Source organism: Danio rerio, chromosome 13, assembly GCF_049306965.1.
Source record: "Danio rerio strain Tuebingen ecotype United States chromosome 13, GRCz12tu, whole genome shotgun sequence".
NCBI classification, from domain to species: domain Eukaryota; kingdom Metazoa; phylum Chordata; class Actinopteri; order Cypriniformes; family Danionidae; genus Danio; species Danio rerio.
In genome coordinates, this window is record NC_133188.1 from 53,702,501 (window position 1) to 53,722,582 (window position 20,082).

Sequence of the window (20,082 nt, forward strand, 5' to 3'; positions counted from 1 at the left end):
GTGCAGTGCAGTCTGAGCTGCATCCAATGCTTTTTAATGTGCTCACCTGATCCCACCCCTAACCCGACCTGTCACTGTGACATCACTCACTCCATAAAGTGCATTGGTTCTGAGATTGCATCGCTGAGTGGTGCAATCTCAACTTGCATCATAAAAGCTGCATCCAGATACTATGGCTGAGCTCTGCAAAAATTTTATATAATTCATAAATTCAATGCGCTTTTATCGAAATGCCACACATGAAGACTTTATTACACTACATAAAACGGCTGGTTTCTTCATGAATCCAAATGCAGATCAAACCGCACAAATATAAGTGTACAGGGAAAACCACTGCTAACTAAGAGGACACACCTACTGTAGCATGATATCCGAGTCAAGATTATGGAGATTAAAGCTGAGTTAATCTCATTCATCAAAACAGAAATAACTTCGCTCTGTTAAACAGAACTGAAAAACATATTGTCAAACGAATTTGACATGGTCAAAGCAGAATAACGAGCAGTTAATTAAACAAAATTTATTTGACAAATTTAACTCAAACTAACAAAAAAACTAATATAATAATAATAAAAAATGAACTGTGTAGTGAATCTCTATTGTGTCATATCAATTGCAGACAGAGAGCAGAAACATTAATTGTTGGCAAATTAAGCTATATTCAAATGTAGATTTTTATTTGATTAACTGTTTTCTTACATAACACCTGTAATTATTATTATTATTATTATTATTATTATTATTATTTTTAAATATTTACATTCATTCATTCATTTTCTTGTCGGCTTAGTCCCTTTATTAATCCGGGGTCGCCACAGCGGAATGAACCACCAACTTATCCAGCTAGTTTTTACGCAGCGGATGCCCTTCCAGCCACAACCCATCTCTGGGAAATAAATATTTACATTCCTGATGCTGATTTTCTGTGCATTATAAAGTCCTAAAAATAAGAGTAACACCATCAGGTGAAGACATATTATTCATATTAGTCTTTTGGATGAGATGTTAAACCGAAGTCCCGACTCTCTGTGGTCATGAAAAATTCCAGGATGTCCTTCGAAAAAGAGTAGGGGTTTAACCCCGGCATCCTGACCAAATCTGCCCACTGGCCTCTGTCCATCATGGCCTCCTAACCATCCCCATATCATAATTGGCTTCATCACTCTGTCTCCTCTCCACCAATCAGCTGGTGTGTGGTGTACGGTCTGGCGGTGGATGCTGCACACTGGTGGTGGATGAGGAGATTCCCCCAATGTGTAAAGAGCTTTGAGTGTCCAGAAAAGCGCTATATAAATGTAAACAATTAATATTATTATATTATTCTGACCTGAGATTTACTGAATCCACCAACTCACATCGGTTTTAGCTCTGTTTAGATTGACTGGGATGATCAAGTCTTTTTCTATGCAGTGCATCTGCTTAAGATATAATCAATTCCAAACATGTATAAATAAAACTAAGCAAAAATAAAAGTGAAATAAACAGTGCTATGGTTTTCTCCAGAGTCAAAATACAGAAAATAAGCAATCAAAATATCATGGTTATCGTAACACGCTGGTTTGAGTCACAGCTGTGCCAGTTGGCATTTCTGTGTGGAGTTTGCATGTTCTCCTTGTGTTTGCATGGGTTTTCTCCGGGTGCTCCAGTTTCCCCCACAGTCCAAACACATGCGCTATAGGGGAATTGATGAAATAAATTGTCTATAGTGTATGTGTGTGAATAAGACTGTATGGGTGTTTCCCAGTGATAGGTTGTGGCTGGATGGGCATCCTCTGTGTAAAATATATGTTAAATAAGTTGGTGGTTCATTCCGCTGTGGCGACCCCTGATTAATAAAGAGACTAAGCCAAAAAGAAAATCAATGTATGAATATATTAATTATTATCTTTACCGTTTAACTTTTAATGAAATGTAGGTTAGTTTGAATTAAATTTGTTTAATCACTCTAGATTTTATATCATTACAGTACCTAACAATATATGTGTAAATCAGGGCTGCAGGATATTGGAAAGAAATTAATTGAGTATAATATATATATATATATATATATATATATATATATATATATATATATACACACACACACACACATACATACATACATACATACACACAGTTGAAGTCAGAATTATTAGCCCCCCTGAATTATTAGACTCCCTGTTTATTTTTTCCCCCAATTTCTATTTAATGGAGAGCAGATTTTTTCAACACATTTCTAATCATAATAGTTTTAGTAACTCATATCTAATAGCTGATTTATTTTATCTTTCCATGATGACAGTAAATAATATTTTACCTGATATTTTTAAGACACTTCTATACAGCTTAAAGTGACATTTAAAGGCTTAACTATGTTAATTAGGTTAACTAGGCAGGTTAGGGTAATTAGGCAAGTTATTATGTTGGTTGGTATAAGTTATAATGATGGTTTGTTCTGTAGACTATCATAAAAAATATAGTTAAAAGGGACTAATAATTTTGTCCTTAAAATGGTGTTTAAAAATGTATTAACTGCTTTTATTTTAGCAAAAATAAAACAAATAAGACTTTCTCCAGAAGAAAAAATATTATCAGACGCACTGTGAAAATTTCCTTGCTCTGTTAAACATCATTAGGGAAATATTTAAAAAAAGAATAAAAAAATTCGAAGGGGGCTAATAATTCTGACTTCAACTGTATATATAATATCACAAGATTACTATTAGGAAAATAACTATTTTAAACACAAAAATACACAAAATGATATCATTTAAATTGATGATGAAACCAATAGAACAAATATAAAAATTAAGTAAACAACAGAACGTTTTTCATTAGAGTCTAACAGTATTGAGATGTAGAAATTCAATGAACAAGTGTAAATTAACAGTGTCTTCATTGTAATAAATTAATATATAAACCCAATGGCAGAAAACCTAAAATGTCTTGAGTCCAAATGGTGTAAATTAGCTTGAAACCTCTAGAGATCCTGTGATGTGACTATTGGGAATATGCACATTGTGATATTGATGCTCAAACGATATATTGTTTAGCTCTAACACAGTGTCATATTTAGCTCATGCTGTGTGTGTGTGTGTGTGTGTACCGGGTAGCCGCTGTCCCGGGGCTGTTCTCGGCTCTCTCTGAAGGCCAGCTGCACCAGCAGACCCATGGCGGCGGGCAGCTCAGCCTCTGACAGCAGTTTGGTTCCGGCTCTGCTGATGTGAGAAGCGCTGAACAGCTGCCTGGGTGTTTGTCCGTACGTCTTGATCATGGTTTCTAGAGCCCGCCGCTGCACAGGGTCTTCAACTGCAGACACGTCCATACCAAAGTACGTCTGAAGAGAGAGGAAGAGAAAAAACAGTGCATTCAAGATATAAAAGGGAAATTTTTGATATCTGAAGAAAAATCAGTAAGAACACTGAAAAACTGCTTTTCTTTTGGGCCAAATATTTAAAAGTCCTTACATCAAGAAGCATTTTTAAGAAGCAAAGTCAAAATTAAGTTTTTCCTTAATCCAAGAAAAATAATCTGCCAATGGTCTAGGCAAAGAGGTGGCACAGAGGCTCAGTGGTAAGCACTGTCGCCTCACAGCAAAAAGGTTAGAGTCCGGGCTGGGTCAGTCAGCGTTTCTGTGTGGAGTTTGCATGTTCTTCCCCTGTTGGCATGGGTTTCCTCCAGTGTCCCCCACAGTCCAAACACATGTGCTATAGGGGAATTGAACAAACTAAATTGGACGTAGTGTATGTGTGTGTGTGTGTGTGTGTGTGAATGAGTGTGTATGTTTTCCAGTACTGGGTTGCGGCTGAAAGGGCATCCGCAGTGTAAAACATATGCTGGAATAGTTGGCGGTTCATTCCCCTGATAAATAAGGGACTAAGGCGAAGGAAAATGAATGAATAAATCAATGGTGCAGACAAAATAATGTCATTTCAAAGTGAAAACATGTTTATGTTGCTGAACCCATTGGCAGATTATTTAGCTTGTTTTAAGGAAAAACTCATTTCATTTTGATGAAATATTTCTAAAAACAAGACAATATTTTTGCTTGTCTAGAAAATGATTCTTGATTTAAGATTTTTATTAGATATTTGGACTAAAACAAGACAAAAAGTCAAAGTAGGAAAAGCATTTTTGCAGTGAAAGATTTAAAATATTCAGCAATGAGCGTCTTCTGCTGATAAAAATACTTTTATAATGCTACAAAACTCAAATTCTCATGTGCATCATCTTCATAGTTTCCACAAAAAATGAAGTAATATATATAGATCATATATCCAATGATTTCTAAAGGATCACATTTAACATTTTTTACTTGTGAAAATAATGCTGACAATTCAGCTTTAACTTACTGTACTAAATGACAGGTTAATGTTTTTAATATAGGAAACAGTTACTTAAAGTTGCAATATTTCACAATTTAATCAAACACAAACATTTCTTTTAGGGCAACATGAAATTTCTTATATTGTTTTTGTAGACTTGTGAGATAAAATATGGCACATGAATACTTTTAGACAGGCTTGGATCTATCCACATGGTTCTTACACCTTTTCTAAAATCTCATTAGACCCACATTTCTGGGTTTCTGAGTGGCGGAAGGCATCATAGTTGGTAAATTCTGATCACAGTGAATGGGAGAGAACAACAAATCATTATTTAACATTCTTATTTGCTGAAATAATAAAAGAAAAATTCCAGGATGATGTTATTAAGACTTTCAGAAAATGGATGACGGCAGCCAGAAGAGAGAATAATGTCAGATTTACTGTCCTGCCCCCATACACACTGCATTACACACACCCCACACAAGCGGTCATTAGCTTTTAGTAATTTGATGCAAAGAAAATAAAATACAAGCATAAATACATATAAATGTTTATTTGTTTAAAAAACAACAACTAAATATTAAAAATGTTAAAGGATTTAAGATTATGATGTCCATTAAACGCATCATAACAGTTATGTGGAAAGGGTCCTTTAAGCAGTTTAGTTTTGGCAAATCATATATTTAGATATATGCACATAATTCATCACTGTACATCTGATGCTATTTATTACAGAAATCTGATGACAATTTTTGATGGCATGTTTTATTTTTTCCCCCAAGCCAAAGGTTGAATTACTCTTATTTACTATCTTTATTTATATATTTAAATAGTATTATTACTTCTTTAGCAAGATAAATAATTAGGGTACCTATTCAAATCACTTTTATAAAGGGTTTAAACATAAGAGGTCTGTGAATTTAGCCGGCTTCTTATGATAAAAATGTGTTAATTGTATTTATTATAATCAGACTTGATAAAAACAGTCTGCAGAAACACTTTGATTGATATTTTCTCTTTGTACGTGTCATCAGAGGAGGAAAGCCCCGCCCACTAGTGACCATCTCTCCCTCCTTAGCATCGGATGTTAGTCTTATTTTTGAATCTGCCACTATGCTGACACACAGGCATTTGTGGCTCCGCCCTCTTTTGAAAAGAGCTCAATCTCATTTGAATTTAAAGGGACAGTCACCAAAATGCCACAATTAAGATCAAAAGAGTCAGTTTCAGAGAGTTAGAAAACATATTTGTGTGGTATTTTGAGTTGAAACTTAACATACACACTCTAAATGAAGCAGTACTTCATCCAAAATCGAAGCACGAAGGAACGTAGATTAAAATCCACACATTTTCAAGGATTTCCAGCGCCCGTACAAACCCTGCGTCCAGAAATTTGGCAAACAATATCAGTGTTAAAGTGTGCTGTAAGGGTACGTACTGCAGGATGAAAGACGTTGATGGCCTGGACCGCAGCTTTGCCTTTCTGCTTGAGTCCAAACACCAGGTCGATCCACTGGCAGAGCGTCTGCGAGACTTGATCGGACTCCAGAGCCTGTCTGTGGATGAGGATGAAGAGTCGCGGGTCATTTCTGGCCCACGGCGGCAGATTCACATGGTTGACCCGCTCGCTGTTCTGCCGCACGCCAAAGTCAAAACCTGCCAGAGGGGAAAGCGGGAAATACCACGCTAACATTAGAAGAGGGAAGATGGCTTTAAATTATACCACCCTAATGTGCTGAACGAGAATGCTTGAACATGAATATTCAGCAGTTATCCTTCAAAAACTAGGTTACCAAAAGGTTATTTTCGGGTTCGGTTTTGACATTTTTAGGGCTTATGATTCATCAGCATCCCACAATTAGTATTTGATATTCAAGAAAGAAAGAAAAAAGTCTAAAAAATGTCTTTATGACAACACATTATATAACACTTCTCAAAAACAATCATATTTAAAGGAGTGGTCCAGTATTTTTTAGGCTTGGTTGTGTTTATAAGAGGCAGAGCAATGTTTGCTCATGCTCGACTTGTCGAAAATCAGGTTATTTGTTCATATATCTTATATGATTATATCCAGCTACTCAGCTAACATGAACATCACTGTCATATTTCCTAGTTCCTCCAAAAGGCCCGCCATTAAGAGGCTCTGATTGGTCAGCTAACATATATATTGGTCAGTGGTTTGCGGATCGGCTCCATGTCACGCCCCTACAAGCAACCACTTTTGCACTGTGTAAACCAGAATGCCTGAATCAGACAGAAATATGAAGGGCACACAGCTGAACTTCATGCTTGCTTTCTAAAATAACATCTGACAAGTGTCTTTCACACATATTTGTGTTATACGCATGTGTAGGTAATATAAAACGTTCTTATATCTTTTGCGAGTTTGTTATTTGAGATTAGAACGTAAGAAATACAGCCGAATAAAGAGACACTGCAAAGCATGATTCATTCCTAGAAAATATGTTTTTTTTTGTTCAGATATCTTACTTTGATTGTACACCACTGTCATATTTCCTAGTTCCTCCAAAAGGCCCGCCCTCAATAGGCTCTGACTGCTGCAGATTGTTTGTGTTTACAGGGGTTTGATGAATAAATATGAATTTATAGCTAAATTGTTAGCGGTGCCAAACAGCATTTACTGTTATTTACACCCTTGTTTACATCCTCGCTACAACATATCATTAACGCTAGTAATTGTGCATGTAGTTGATCAATTTTAACAAATAAAAACACTTATAGGTTGTGGCTCACAATCCACAGCTTTATCTATTGAAGAAGTTTTTAGCCAAATCCAGCACTGAACTTTGAGAGATTCTGGAAGCTGTCCTTTGTTAAATGTTAACTATATACTTTTTAAAATTCTGTGGATCGTAATTAAATTAAACTGTACGCACTTCTCCGTTTGTGTTGTGTTGTGTCGTGTCATTTGGAAGCCCAAATACAGAAACAGAGGAAGCACTGAAGAGGAGTGAACATTAATGAATGAACATTTTGGTGATTAGTGCGATAATCTACCCTGCAAAGGGCGATTCGTCGGTCGTTTGTTAAACAAAGGATCAGAAAAGACTATTGATGTATAGGACTTTGTCAGAGCTTGACAGGAACTTTATCAGTTCACAGTTCAGAGATCGGTTTCTTCCTCCATTTCACAAGTGTAAGTGTGATTAAATTGGTTGCCTCATTGTTTTCTCTATATTGCAAATTATGTATTTAATTGTGTTTTGTTAATTGTAACCGCTCCATGCGTTTTGTACTGTATCTGGTTAACTTTATATTCACATATCGCGTCTAAAACCATGTTGAAAACGTAACGTGTGCTGCTTTCTCTACCAATTCAAATGTGTTTGTGAGCTCGCGATCCTCTGCCGTTTGTCATTGCTATGGTGTTATGGCCACACCATCAGCTGTTCCTACACACGTGGCGGTCAAGTTTCAAAATTGTTTAGCTTTTGCCACTGGGTAGATTAATACTGAATGTGTGTCGCTGTTTTTACTTATGGTTATGAGTAGAGCAATACGCTGATGTTTAACTGCATTGCTTTAACGCACTCCTGCATTGGGCTCACACATAAACTCTGCGCTCTGACTACTTCAACAATGTTGATAAGCCAGGGTGGGCATTTCTCTGTCTCGCTCTGAATGCAGTCGACCAATTGCAACAGACTGGGTCATCGGACCAATCAGCGCAGATTAGCAATGCATTAAGGTGGGTTTTGTGAACAAATGAATCTCTCGTTGGGATAATTAGGTCAAAATAAATGCATATTATAAGACAATGAAAGTGTTTTTTGACTCTGCATGCATATCAGCCTGCTGTTGGAGACCCCAAAACCAAAAATATGATCTTATAAGTGCATAATGGGGCTTTTAAAATGATTTAAAAATGTATACATAATAAAACTTGTTTCACAGATTATAAAAAAATTATGTTATCTGTGTTTTCATTTTAACAGGAAACAACAAAACACACAAGGAAAGTCTTTACAACAACTACACATCAAAATAAAAGCTGCACAGTACAGCTCTTATATAAAATAAAAACGATTTAAATAATGTTAACATTTTATTGTTACTATTATGTATAAATTGCACATATTTTATCCATTTTTAATTTCCAAAAAAGAAACAGTGAAATGTTTATTTGATTAGATTATAAAATATTAAATAAAACATTCTAGTGATGTAATGATGTATTAGATCATAAATCCTGGAAATAAATGAAAAACACAATTTATAGGGAAAAATTCAGAAGGAGTATGAATGAAACTGATTAGACACAATTTTAGTTAAAAAATGTAAAAATAAAATAATAAAGGAAGGAAACAAACAGACTCTATAGATTCAAAATGATTGTATATTGTATCAATTTTGAAAAGACGAAAAATACATAAATACATGCATTATTTATGTAACTGATTGATTGAAGATTTCATAGTGTCACACATACTCTTCATGAGACTGAGAAATCAGATTTCTGCAAAAGCAGGTGTAAAAGAGCGCTGACCTTCTCTGTTGACCAGGAACTCGGGCAGGTAGAAGAACTCTGGGATGAGCTCTTTGACATCAGTCATGGACTCGTAGGACGACAGACGCCACGTGGTGTTCATGGAGTGGAAGGTTCGGTCAGGAATATCAAAGCTCTGGTCTGCCAGACGCACAAAACCTTTCATTAGTTTCTTGTGTAAGCTGAAATGGATGAAGCAGCTGAACTAAAAATAGAGCGAGAAGGAAGGAGGCTGGATGAAAGGCTGATCGTCTTTCTGAGGCTAATGTGTGTAGCGTGAGACTTCAGACAGACTCTTTTCAATGACAGCCTTTAAAAGCATCACGCTAGCATGTTTGAAGACCTGGCCGCAAACGCAGGTGCTGTTAAATATTAAAAAAGTAGCGCTGCCGAGCCGTAATTGATGGTGAACAAGCTGAACGAGCTGCAGCTGTGTGAGGAGCAGCCATTCAGCCTTTTTAAAGCTTTACTTGCATTAGGTTTGGAGGATTTGATTCCAGAAATCTTCCTGTGATTATGCAAATTAGGAACACATGAAAACTCATTCAAGATCATGTAATTATTCAGGGATAAACAATGATGTAGAGAGGATCTTATAAAAAAAGTGGAACCTTTAAACTAAATAAAACAATACACATTTGCATATGTGGGTCATTCTAGAATTGCAGGTACATCTGCATCCGAAATCGCCTACAGTGTTTCCCACACATAGACTTTACTTGGGCGGGTCGCCCAGGTATATTAACAGCCTTTTTACTATTATTATCATCCTTTTACACTATTTTGTATCCGCCTAATACAACCGTGATCGATCAGGAAGTGGAAAATCCTCTCTCATTTACCCGTTTCATTCAGTGCGCGTGTGAACTGTCAACACTCCCACAGACAGTCTCATGTGCACTGCAGACCCACAGAGGAGCTCTTTTTTGGCACTTAAAAAAATTAGTCCGGCCTGGGTGTCTAAATTTCCTAAAATGTCGTTCATTAATTGTTTTTTGCACTACCTTTTTACTTCAAAAATTCAGTAATTCATACTTGAATTTAGATTGAAGACCTATCTTTTTAGTAAAGCACACACTCAGTGCATCACTTAGCGGTATGGTACATGAATGTGCTCTATGCTGGTTTCTGCATGTTGTTTATATACACTATGATTGTCTTTATTCTGTATTTCCACCTGGGGATCCTCATTCCGAGGTCTTCAGACTATGCATTGCCACACATTCAATCCAAGACCAGCAACGAGATGATCCCAAGGTTCCATAATCCTGGACCAGGCCGTATCCTGAGCAGCTGCTGTGGTGGTCATGGAGGAGGGGAGAGCATGAGACTGATTCCTGTAACCCTCCCGGGACAGATGAGTCTTCGCTGATTCCAGCATTCTCCAGCCTCCGGCGCCTACACTGCAGCTCTGCACAAGACGTTTGGCCATAGGAGAAATGGTCGTGCCCAACTGAGCCTGGTTTCTCTCGAGGTTTTTTAATTCTCCACTTTCGCCAATTGGTGAAGTTTGTTCCTTCGCTGTTGCCACTGGCTTGCTTAGTTTGGGATCTGTAGAGCTGCGCATCGATGGATTTGCTTTCCAGTGTTTGGACTCTCAGTAGTGATTATTAAACCACACTGAACTGAGCTAAACTGAACTGAACTTTAACACTGAAAACTGAACAACACTGTTTCAATTTACTATAAACTTCTCTGTTAAGCTGCTTTGACACAATCTACTTTGTAAAAGCACTATACAAATAAAGGTAAACAGAATTAAATCTAAACGATTCAGAAAAACTTTAAAACTATATTCTCTGAGAGGACAAGATGACTGCTCTAAACTGGCTGCACAATATATGTACACCATTAGCTAATCAATGCATTTGCCTTTTTTAAATCTACACGTTTTAGTCTTGTAATTATGATATTTTAAGAGATATTGTCTGTTTTTATTCCTTTTTCTATCATTTATTTCTCATTTGCTGTATATTTTATTAATTTATGATGTCATTAGGCTATATTCCATATATAGCACATTTATATACATATCTAAAATCCTTTGGCATTCAAGGTTGCCTAGAACTTGAGGGAGAGAGAGAGAGAGAGAGAGAGAGAGAGAGAGAGAGAGAGAGAGAGAGAGAGCAGCAGATTTGACCTGTCAGTGGATGCACATGGCTCTTGAACAGCATAAAAGTAAGAGAAATAGTGGATGTCTTTTTTATTTCAAAAGAAACAGCGTATAACAGTGTCATAATACATAAAATTATTGTTAAAAATTAAATTATGCTTTGTTCGTCGCATATAGTTAACTATTTATGATGTGGGAAGCACTGGCTCTCTATTGTATGATTGTGAGTAGTATGAATGTAAACTGGACATACTACATCCGTCATTTGCCGTGAACATGTAACCTACAATATCAACTGCGTCGATTCACTTCTGTTCATGAATATAGCATAGCGTCTATCGGATGCGCACTTCAGAATCTTGCCAGAAGTAGTAGATCATCCGGGTACTTCTCGCATACTATTTTTACAATACTCGGACATACTACTTGGCTGGCATACTGTTTTTGATGGACCATATGCCACTTCAGACTCAGTCTTTCTGTCTTTAAGATAAACTTTATTTTGAATAACAACAAATTGGATCTAGTTATCTCTAAAAGAAATATTTTTATATTTATTTAGACACATTTTGTCCTGAAAATATGACTATGAGACTCCCACTATACCTATTTATCTCCGCCTGTTGAATTACATATTCAGCATCAATTATAATAAAAAGGCCTAATCCATCATTTTTAGTGTGTTTACTGTACTAAGTTAAATAAACATTAGCATGAAACATATTTTTTTTGTAATTTCAGTGATAAAAAATAAGTCTTTATGCTCTGGTCAACTCTGTTACTTCGGTTATAAAAAGTCAGAACAATCTGTAAAGCACGGATTGTAACAGCACTTGTGGAAATGGTGGGTTGATATAAACTCATATAATTAAATGTTTGTTAAGTGAAAAGCAGTGTGGAACTATTTTAAGTTGATTCAAACTACTTTTGCGTGAATCTGTAGGGAGTCAACAGATCCTTTCAGAACCGAAGAGCTGATTCTTACACTTCATACAGTGAATTTGGTTCTGAGATATACAGTTGAAGTCAGAATCATTCGCCTTCCTGTGAAGTTATTTTTTAAATATTTCGCAAATGATGTTGAACAGATTCAGGACTTTTTCACAGTATCTCTTATAATATTTTTTCTTCTAGAGAAAGTCTTACTTGTTTTATTTCGGCTAGAATAAAAGCAGTTTTTAATTTTTTAAAACCCATTTTAAGGTCAATATTATTAGCCCGCTTAAGCAATATTAGTTGTGGATTGTCTCTAGAACAAACCACTGTTATATAATGACTTGCCTAATTACCCTAACTTTACCCTAAATAACCAAGTTAAGCCTTTAAATGTCACTTTAAGCTGAATACTAGTATCATGAAAATATCCAGTAAAACATTATGTACGGTCATCATGGCAAATATGAAATAACTCAGTTATCAGAGATAAGATATTAAAATTATTATGATTAGAAATGTGTTGAAAAAGACTTCTTTGTTAAACAGAAATTGGGGAAATAAATTTACAGGGGGGTTAATAATTCAGGAGGTACTTCAACTGCACATTTTGATATCAAACTGACCTTGATATGCCAGAAACATTTTGGTAAAAGGAGGCAGTCGGACCAGGAAGTGCAGGACGGTGCCGCTGTTGGAGTAATGAGAGCCGTAGTGATAAGGCTGGACAGGGGGCATAGGGTCGTCCTCTCTCTTGCCTTTCTTATACTCCTCCTCCAGATACTGCAGACAAATCAATGCCAGACACATTTACGCTCAGATAATCACAGATCATAACTCAACAATGCAGAGTATTACTGATGTTGACAGATGTTGATCAGATGTTGACAGATGTTGATCAGAATGTTTATAAATATGGAGAATGAAACTGGCTGCGTCCCAAAAATTAAAACAGCATATCAGGAATATTTATATATACGAGAGGTCAAAAGTTTGTGGTCAGAAGGATTTGTAAATGTTTTAAAATAAGCTCCTCCTGCTCACCAAGGCTGCATTTATTTAAACAAAAAATACAGTAGACATTGAAAAACTTGTGAAATGTTATTGCGCTATAAAAAAAACTGTTTAAAAGCGATTTATAATTTAATTTAATAATTTATTCCAGTGATTTCAAAGATGATTTTTCATCTTCATTACGCCACTCGTCAGAGTCACATGATCCTTCAAAAATCACTCTAATATTAATTATTATTATTATTACTAATAAATTATAAATTATAACTTCAATTGAAACTACATAAGATAAGTGATAAATAAATATTTAACAGTTTAATTTTTTTTAGATTAAATAAATGCAACCTGGATGAACAGAATAATTTAAATTATTAAATAAAATTAATAACAAAAAAAACTGAGCTCAAACTTTTGACCGATATATATATATATATATATATATATATACACACACACACACACACACACACACACACACACACACACGCACGCACGCACGCACGCACGCACGCACGCACGCACGCATGCACACAGAACATATAGATAGAAAATATTACTTTACAAAACTGTATTGTACATATATCATATAATCATTTGCCTATTATTCAATAATATTACTGAAATTTATATATATATATATATATATATATATATATATATGAAAAAATAATGGCAAGATATAAACATATCAGATGATAACTGACTAATATTAGAATTTACTAATAATGATTATTGTTATCATTACACCTTTAACCGAGTCATAGAGTATGTCATCACATTATTCTTGTTCTAAATACACCTGACAGGAGTTATTAAACATATAATCAATTGTTACACTAAATTATATTTTAGTTAGAGTCAGCTGCCTGTTACTTTTTTGTTCAGAAAATAATGCATCAATAAAAAAATGGTCACGCTGTATTTTAATATACAATTCACACTATTAACACACCATTAACCAAGACTTTTAGCTTAATAAACTATTAATTAGCTGATTATTAATAGTTAGTAAGCTAGTAGTTGTGTTTAGTTATTGGGTCGGATTGGAGATATAAAATAAAATCATAATTTATAAGAGCTAATAAACAGTTCATATCTGAATAACAGACAGGTAATGAGGCAGTAGTAAATGGCGTGAGTTGTTACTTAAACTAAAGAGTAACTAAAAATAACTTGAAAACATTTTTCTCTAATGACCCAAAAAATCTACCATTCTTTATATGAAATCGCTGGTAAAAAATGATCTTCTAGAGGGGACCTTTCTTTTGGGTTTGTGTCTATGAAGCCTACAAATGCTGCCTATGTAGGCAGTTCTGCAGGCTTTGGAACAGAGCCACAGTGTGATTGGTTAACAGGCAGGGGTGTAAACAGGAATTAGAGCCCGCAGAGCTGCAGTACCCTGTAATTGTCCACATAACGGTCTTCCTTCTCTTTAGACTGCACTGCAATGGGCTTGCTGAGGTTCCTGTTACAACAAAAACACAAAGAGAGCATCTTCAGTTTATTTTACATACACTACAGAGTAAAAATATGCTAAGAAGTTTCTGTAACACTTTAATGAAGCTCACAATTCACAATATTAACAAACCAATAACTAACACTACTAGTTTAACCCGACTAGTTAGTCAGGCTGAACTTGGGTTTAGGATTAGAGTTGCAGATTGAGATTATACTTGCTAACTACTAAAGAGCAGTTAATATCTTATTAATAGGCAGGTAATAACCAATAGTAAATAGCATGAGCGTTGACCTTAACTAAAGTGGTACTTAAGTCTCTTCAGTTCGCCAAATCTGCATTTGATACAACATTATAATTGTGAAATATTATAGAAATAATATGACATAAAAATAAATGGGAAATGAAAATTCTATGGGAATCCATTTTAAATGTATTTTTTTTTATAAATGTAAAGTAATTTATTCCCTCTGTTATCAATCTCATAGGACCCTTCAGAAATCAGTATATGATGATCTGATAATCAAGAAACATTTCACTTACACTCACCGGCCACTTTATTAGGTACACCTGTCCAACTGCTCGTTAACACAAATTTCTAATTAGCCATGGCAGCAGCTCAATGCATTTAGGCATGTAGGCATGGTCAAGACGATCTGATGCAGTTCAAAGTGAGCATCAGAATGGGGAAGAAAGGGGATTTAAGTGACTTTGAACGTGGCATGGTTGTTGGTGCCAGACGGGCTGGTCTGAGTATTTCAGAAACTGCTGATCTACTGGGATTTTCAAGCACAACCATCTCTAGGGTTTACAGAGAATGGTCTGAAAAAGTGAAAATATCCAGTGAGCACAAATGCCTTGTTGATGCCAGAGGTCAGAGAAGAATGGCCAGACTGGTTCCAGCTGATAGAAAGGCAACAGTACCTCAAATAAGCACTCGCTACAACTGAGGTCTGCAGAAGAGCATCTCTGAACACACAACACGTCCAACCTTGAGGCGGATGGGCTACAGCAGCAGAAGACCACACCGGGTGCCGCTCCTGTCAGCTAAGAACAGGAAACTGAAGCTACAGTTCGTACAGGCTCACCAAAAACGTTGCCTGCTCTGATGAGTCTCCATTTCTGCTGCCACATTCAGATGGTCGGGTCAGAATTTGGCATCAACAACATTAAAGCATGGATCCTTCCTGCCTTGTATCAGCGGTTCAGGCTGGTGGTGGTGGTGTAATGGTGTGGGGGAGATTTTCTTGCACACTTTGGGCTCATTAGTATCAATTGAGCATCGTGTCAACGTCACAGCCTACCTGAGTATTGTTGCTGACCATGTCCATCCCTTTATGAGCACAGTGTCTCCATCTTCTGATGGCTCCTTCCAGCATGATAACACACCATGTCATAAAGCTCAATCATCTCAGACTGGTTTCTTGAACATGACGATGTGTTCACTGTACTCAAATGGCCTCCACAGTCACCAGAGCTCAATCCAATAGAGCACTTTTGGGATGTGGTGGAATGGGAGATTGGCATCATGGATGTGCAGCCGACAAATCTGCAGCAGCTGTATGATGTATTCATGTCAATATGGAGAAAAATCTCTGAGGAATATTTCCAGTAGCTTGTTGAATCTATGCCACAAAGGATTAAGGCAGATCTGAAGGCAAAAGGAGGTCGAACCCGGTACTAGTAAGGTGTACCTAATAAAGTGGCCTGTGAGTTAAATTGCCAATGTTAAAAAGAGTTAGCTGCTTCATTTTTAGTTGAAAATCTGATCTGCTGCTATTAAAAAGTCTAAGCATGATAAATTAAATTGATCAAAAGTGACAGTAAAGACATGATAAATTAAACAAACTAAATAAATATAAACATAATAAATGCAGATTTTTAAATTTTCCATTCATAAAGAAACCTTAATGACAAGTCTAATTTCTTCAACAAAGTTACTATTATTTATTAGTATGCATGTAAAATATAATTCACCCAAAAATGAACATTTCCTCTCCATTTAACCACACTCAAGTGCTTGCAATCTTGAAGAATGTTGGATAAAAGCAGCCCATAGTAGGCATTCCAGCATTCTTTATATCTCTTCCTTTGTGTTGAACAGAAGAAAGAAACTCAAACAGGATGAAGAAATGATGACAGAACTGTCCATTTTGGGTGAACTGTCTCTTTAAAGCAACCATCTGACACATCAGGCTGTTTTAAAACTCATCAGGAATCATGCTGATTGGGTGACCTGTAAATAGAGGCCTCCTGCAGGTCGAGCGTCTCATTGGTGTAATCTTTGAGGATGAAGGGGAAGACGGGATACTGCATGAGGTCATTGAAGGAGCGTCCCGCGTGCTTGTTGAGATGCGTCAGGTACTCAAAGTTGGTGATCTGTCCTGAGCTCCAGAGGTGCGTGAGGGCGCTGATGTTTCCATACTCCAGCAGGTTGGGCAGATCTGAGGTCAGGATGTTGTGGTAGACGTCATCACGAAACTAAAAGGGAAGATTTTTTTTTCATTTATAAATGTACCAAATCCTGGGACTTTTTTATTTTGCTATTTCTGTGCAGAATTTTGTAACAAAAAATGATTATAAAATCTGCAGATTTATGTGTAATGCTTTAGAGAGTGCAGGAGATAAAAACATACATCAAATATAAAATAAAAATAAATAGCTGAAGACAACATTTCTTTGGAATGTTTTATTCTTTTTAAAAAATATTTCCTGAGAGAAAATTTGGGAACACTTTATAATAACTACACACTATCAATCATTTACTACGCATTAGCTTCTAGTGAATCCATTATCTGTTGGGTTTTAACTACATTAATAATAAGCAGTTTATAACTGCAGCTACAAATGCTGTACTCTTGACTTCCAGCCACACTTATAATGTCCTTAATAATAGTATTTTCATACTTTGCTAATGATTTATTTTTCATTACTAAATGAAGTATTGCAATTTTTACAAACCATTTGTATTCAAGAGTAGTTGGTGGTTATTAAGATTTTTCAGAATGAGTTAGTAAATGATTAATAAACTATTGAAATCAACGCTTATATATCATATTATTCAGGCATATATTAATGGTTACTATATATGTTAATGAATACTTTATTAACTCAACTTCATGCAGTTTTGTGACCTAATCTAAAGTGAGGACTATTGATGCTTTATAAATCCCTTATAAATGACAATTAAAGGCTCAGTATCAAATTAACAATAATATTTGCAATCTTATCTAAAAAATAAAATTACTGTAAAGTTCAAACATTGCCAATAACAGGTGTCAAAATACAACATAAAACTGGATTAAACAACATCAATATAATCATTTAACAATACAATAAGGAGCAATGTTTAAACTGTACAGTAATTTTATTTCAGAAAAGTTTGCAAAGATTTATTTTTCATTTGAAGTACAGTTTCATTTGCATATCTTTAAACGAATAGGATTGAATAAAGTCATTTATGTCATTTTTCCCTGTTTAGAATTTAACTGAGCCTTTAATTGTCATTTATAAGGGATTTAAAAAGCATGAATAGTCCTCACTTTAGATTAGGTCACAAAACTAGATCAAGTTGAGTTAATAAAGCATTTCTTAACATACAAATTAACTATTAGTATATGCCTGAATAATAAGAGATATAAACGTTAATTTGAATAGTTTATAAATCATTTACTAACTCATTCTGAATGATTTAAAAAAACTAACGATGCTTAAATAACTGGTTTGTAAATAATGCAATACTTAATTTAGTAAAGAAAAATAAATCATTAACAAAGTATGATTGAACAATTATTAAGCACATTATAAATGTGGTTATAAGTCAAGAATACAGCAGTTATAAACCGCTTACTAACATTTATTAATGTAGAGTTAATGCTTAACAGATAATTAATTCCCTATTTGCTAATGCTTAATAAATGGTTCATAGTGTGTAGTTATAAAGTTTTCTTTTATTTCTGTCATGGTGACAGTAAATAATATTTGACTAGATATTCCTCAAGATTCTAGTATTCAGCTTGAAGTGACATTTAAAGGCGTAACTAGGTTGATTAGGCAAATAACTAGACAACAGTGTTTTTTTCAAAGACAATTAAAAAAAATATTGCTAAAGGGGACAAATAATATTGACCTTAAAATATTTTAATATTAAAACTGCTTTAATTCTAGCCGGAATAAAACAAATAAGACTTTCTCCAGAAGAAAAAATATGACAGGAAACACTGAAAAATTTCTAAATCTGTTAAACATAAATTGGAAAATATAAAAATAAATAAATAAATAAAAACATTACAGGAGGGCGACACATTTTGACTTCAACTGTATTTAAAGACATTTTCATAGGTTTTGTGTTGATTTTGTGTGGGCTTTCTGATCAGCAGAAAACCCACAAGCCCAGTGTGGCTCCACAGCTGAAGCTCATGCGCTGTTTTTACCTTTGTGTTGTCAAAGGCCAGCAGCAGTGTCCTTCCATTGGTCAGGAAGATCTCCATGGCGTTGTCTCTGAGCTGCCACCAGCGCTTGTGAACCTCCTTTATCTCCTCATACGTCCAGGAGAAAGAGGCCGGCTCCGTCTCTCCATGAGGACTCTGAGGGGAAAAACACATTATTACCGATTTACAGTTTAATGATTCTTAAAGTCCACATGAAGCGGAAGCTGCATCCATTTTTTTTATTTATTATTTAAACTGAATATTAGATGAGAAAACAGTGGGCGTGGCTTTTTTCTACAGCGAACTGATTGGATGTAGTTAAGTAGGTGTTTCATTCAGAAAGTTATTACAACCGAACAGACGTCTCCCGATCACCATTTCTGTTTGTTGCCAAAACTGACAGCTGGAGGGGCGTGGTTAAGTATGTTAGCCACGCCTACTACCTCAGAAAGATCTAATCTGAGAGTTTAACTGAAAACAAACAGGAAGTGCATTGTCAGATTTCTATTATAAATGACAACGTCAAACTACTTTATTTGTCTTAATGACGTGCACAGATGAATTGTTCAGCGCAAAGGAATGCGAGCTAACAACATCAACATGGTTAGTTTTGAGTTTTAATTTGTACTTGATAACAAAATACAGTATCAATCAATCAATCCATCAATAAAGCACAGGGTCTCTACTATGAATATGGTGACAAATCAAGTCGGCTCTTAGCTCATCAGCTGAAACGTCAAATTACCCCCTGTATCATTTCTCAGATAAGGGAATTGAATCAAACATTAGTTAATAACCCAAAAGAAATCAATCATATTTTCTAAAGTTTTTACTCTTTGTTACACACTTCTGAACTTCCTTCAGGTCTTAAAATCAATTTGCGAAAGTCTGTAATCTACACCCAAAAAGCAAATTCACGGTTTCTGCAGGTTTCATCAAGTCAAATTGAAGATTTTCCAAGACCCTTTTAAGACCGTTAAGAATGAAATTTTAGACGTATTTAACACTAAAAATGACGCAGTATTAGGAATAATATAATGATTTTTAGTTTTCCTCCACTGAATATGCAATTTAAAGGGGAATTTTCTGTAAAAATGTCTAACTGCTGTTGTCAATTGTAATAAATAATATATACAAATATAAAAAGTAAGATTTTATTAAGATGCATTGGTGGTGGTTGGACATATGTCATAATTTAGCTTTTTCCAAGTAAAGCTACTCAATCGGGCTGACCCGTTTAAAATGATATAAGACCTACAACACAATATTTCAGTCAATTTAAGACTTTTTAAGGCCTAAAAAAATAGTTTTTGAAATTTAAG

General features: G+C 35.3%; 1 protein-coding gene across 6 annotated transcripts in view; it reads right to left on the minus strand.

The window, feature by feature from the left end:
- Positions 1–20,082, minus strand: part of lyst (lysosomal trafficking regulator) — a 192,206-nt gene that overhangs the window by 20,163 nt on the left and 151,961 nt on the right. For all 6 annotated transcript variants that reach the window (XM_021472744.3, XM_068218743.2, XM_073920308.1 and 3 more), the window contains 7 exons: positions 18,764–18,916; positions 16,567–16,811; positions 14,273–14,339; positions 12,487–12,643; positions 8,815–8,955; positions 5,746–5,963; positions 3,086–3,316 (listed from right to left, as the gene is read on the minus strand). In XM_021472744.3, coding sequence (XP_021328419.1) covers positions 3,086–3,316; positions 5,746–5,963; positions 8,815–8,955; positions 12,487–12,643; positions 14,273–14,339; positions 16,567–16,811; positions 18,764–18,916 — 1,212 coding nt within the window. The remainder of the gene's footprint in view (positions 1–3,085; positions 3,317–5,745; positions 5,964–8,814; positions 8,956–12,486; positions 12,644–14,272; positions 14,340–16,566; positions 16,812–18,763; positions 18,917–20,082) is intronic.